Raw genomic sequence first — 3576 nt, forward strand, 5'->3', positions numbered from 1 at the left:
TGTGTTAGAATAAGTCTCAATGGCATTGCACCTCCCTTCCCCCTTTTGGCTTGTCCTTTTTTTCATAATGGCCATTGATCTGTCTCATGATTTCATTCACCCCACCTATTACACCGTTACGTCGTTGTCCATCTATAGCAGGACACACTTTCTTTTGGTTTTGGTCTCAGGAGGCTCCAGTGCGGCCAGGATGGCCTCGTCAAACACGTTCTTAAGTCCTCGCTGGTCGCAGAGAACAGAAATCAAGACAGAGAGCGATAATTTTATATATGTTAATATAGCCTGATTTATCAAACACAGTGTTGCTTTCAATTTAACAATCGGATGAAAATTCAGCAATGCCCCATACCTGTGTGAGAGCAGAGCACTCCACGTATTTGACAGCCTTGAGCTCACGAGCAAGCTTCTCTCCGTTCTCGGGATATAGGGGGCGCTGTTTGTTCTTCGCCAGCTTCTCGATCGTGTTGTTGTCTTCCCGCAGATCCATCTGTGTTCCCACTAACAGGAAGGGTGTGCGTGGGCAGTGGTGAGAAATCTCAGGAACCCACTGAGGGGGGGGGGAAAGATACTAAGATTAGATCCACGTTTTCTTCCTGACCGGCCAAGTCTAGGACGCGGTGGCTCAATACTTTGAACCAAACAAAATGTGTTTGATGCTTGAGTTTTAAAAACGATCAGGTCCTGAAAGCTAGCACTGAATGTCTGGTCGGATTAATATAATATTAACATTTTAATATTAATATACTCAGACAATTTTGTTTATGCAAAGAACATTCTTTTGCAGACGTTTGTGTTTCGGCGGCATGTTTGAGAACTTTGGCTTGTTTGTTTAATGAAAAAGAGTATAAAGAGTAAAAATGTAAGGGTGTCATATCTGCTCTAGTATCAGAAATATTAAACACATCCCTGAGTCCTTGTCACATCTGTAGAGCTGACATGACGAGTAGAAGATTATATTTCTATTAAATATTGTGATAATAGATTCATCTTTAAACAATCTCGTGAGCAGAAATGCCAAACTTTCCCAATTTCAAGGAAATTGTGATGGACATTTAGTTTCTTCTAACTTTTTATATACTCAGAGATTAAATTCATTAATTGAGAAAATAACCAACCATAGATGAAAACAATCCTAAACCTACATGTCTGTCAAACAGACTCCAGCACCTCAGACACATTTAACACAAAAGTCAAGTTCATGTTTTTGTTATTGAAAAAAACAAAAAGATTTTAAAAACTGACCTTCTCTTTGACATTTTCATATGATGACGGAGAGACGACGGAGAAACATACAAGGAACACGTCGGTCTGTGGATAGCTGAGAGGACGCAGCCTGTCGTAATCCTCCTGACCTGTGAGCGACAATCACAAGAGAAACAAACGTTTTTCTACTTGTTTTAAAAGTGACCGAAATAGAAAAAAAAAGACGTTCACAAACATTCTCCTTACCTGCTGTGTCAAATAGGCCGAGTGTGTAGGGCTCGCCCCCTATCATCACCGTCACTGCATAATTGTCAAAAACCTTTAAGAACACACAGAAAAAGTATAAATAAAATGCAGCATGTTATGAAGAATGAATAAAAGGACAGAGCATTTCTAAGTCGGTGTGTTTACAATATACTGTACTTCTCAACATGATTCAGCCTCGATTAAATCTTCTTACCGTCGGCACATATTCTGAAGGGAACTTGTTGGTTGTGTATGAGATCAGTAAGCAGGTCTTTCCTACAGCACCGTCCCCGACCACCACACATTTTATAGTCTGCATCTGCAGAGATCAAGAGAGAATAGGAAACATCACAAGAGAGTCTGTAAATACAGCGAGACACCGAGAGAGGAAGTAACCGAACATTTACATTAACAGGCAGTGTTAACGAATGACATGCTGACAAAGAGCTGCTATAAATAACACGCAACCATTTCGCAGTAGTGGAAAGTACAGTCATTTTGAAGTAGTTGTACTTTACTTGAACATTGATTTCATTGTCAATTTATTCTTCTTCTCCACTACATGAGGGAAATATTTGTACTCTTTTATTAATTTATTTGACAGATATAGTTACTAGTTTGTTAATAGTTAGCTCTGCCTTAACTTGCTCCAACATTTAAATGCTTGCACAACGATGCATCTGTAATAATACCCCAACATTATAATATACCCCTTCATGAGTACTTTTACTCCACTACAACTATCCTGAAGCAATGGCAGATTTACCGGACAAACATATAACTTTATAAAGTATGACGCATTAGTACAACTTAAACGGCCCCAACAGTATTTGAAGTAGTTAAAATCAGCTTAACCTAGTTGAGCTGTATTGCATTAGCCTACACAGAGTAGTGTTTCTGCTATTTAGACTAACTTTATTGATAGAAAACTAGAGGACAGAATAACAGAAATATCTGTCAGTGCGAACTACACAGAGTGTAATAAGACTCTTAATTAATGCTTTATCGTATGCAGGTGTGAAAGCCAACCAATCATACATCAACACACACACACAGACAGGGCTAGTATCGACTGTAAAGCAATACAGTTTATCTGCTACAGGGTTGGAATTTGTTTGATATTGTTATAGGCTATTTACAGGAAAAAGAAGAAGAAGCTAAATATAGAATGTACTTCACATTTATACACTTTTTACGGGTTTTAGTACTCCTATGTAGATGTATTTTGGGGTGTAAGTAAAGACAAATTATACCGGTGGAAGACATGGCACAATCGCTACATAAGTCGTGCTGTGCTTGTTACTACATGTGCGTGCAATAGCGTATAGATGACAGCGAATCACTTCCGCACAGGCTACATACCAACGATGTAGACGAGAGAGAAAAACGACGGCCTATTAGCCCAATGTAACTTAGACACTTCCGCTAAATAAAATAAGCCGCTCATTGGATAAACGTACGGGTTTAAACGTGAAAACTTTAGGAAATGGCTTTAACTTTATAAGCTTTAACCACGAGCTGTTAAAGCTGAGCCTGGTTGTAGTTACGTTAAGTTATTGAAGTGATTGTATTCGCTCAGATTGATAAAGTGGAAAAGTGTTAACTGTCAAACTGTTGCCGTAGTTAGCTTACTGACGAAAGTAAAAAAAAAAGCGTAATCTATAAAGAAAAACACAATTAAATAATCGTACAAACAGCGGTGGTAACAGTCAACAACTTCAATAACCAGATTGATGTTAGCCAACACTAAATCAAGCTTGATGGTTCGGAAACTTTAACACTACGCGAATTTATAAACAAATTCACGAGCATTTCCTCTCGGTGAGAGCTTTGTATTATTAAAGCAACACTCCTACATGTTTGCCACTGTATAGTTAGTGATAAATAGTTATTTCAGACTGTTTTTCTAACTCTACTCACCGTTTTTCTTCGGACAGGTTAGGCGTTGGTTACATCCGGGTTTGAGGGTCGAATTATTTAGGGCGCAGCCGCAGATCGTCCGAGCCACACTTACAACTTTAGAATCTGTAGAATAGAAACACCGCCGACTGGTGGACAAAAGTGCGCACAGCAGGACATCTATCTATCTATCTATCTATCTATCTATCTATCTATCTATCTATCTAT

At 38.7% G+C, this 3576-nt stretch overlaps 1 protein-coding gene across 1 annotated transcript; it reads right to left on the minus strand.

Annotated features, from left to right (window-relative positions):
• Positions 1 to 6: 6 nt before the first annotated feature.
• Positions 7 to 3450, minus strand: cdc42l (cell division cycle 42, like). Its single transcript, XM_031852834.1, has 6 exons — positions 3370 to 3450; positions 1664 to 1768; positions 1450 to 1522; positions 1243 to 1352; positions 350 to 547; positions 7 to 222 (listed from the first exon to the last, which is right to left on the minus strand). Exons 2-6 carry the CDS (start codon positions 1766 to 1768, stop codon positions 133 to 135), a joined length of 576 nt encoding a protein of 191 aa, XP_031708694.1. The 5' UTR covers positions 3370 to 3450; the 3' UTR covers positions 7 to 132.
• Positions 3451 to 3576: the final 126 nt, after the last annotated feature.

This window comes from Anarrhichthys ocellatus, unplaced genomic scaffold (genome assembly GCF_004355925.1).
Source record: "Anarrhichthys ocellatus isolate YVR2014 unplaced genomic scaffold, GSC_Weel_1.0 scaffold13, whole genome shotgun sequence".
NCBI lineage: Eukaryota > Metazoa > Chordata > Actinopteri > Perciformes > Anarhichadidae > Anarrhichthys > Anarrhichthys ocellatus.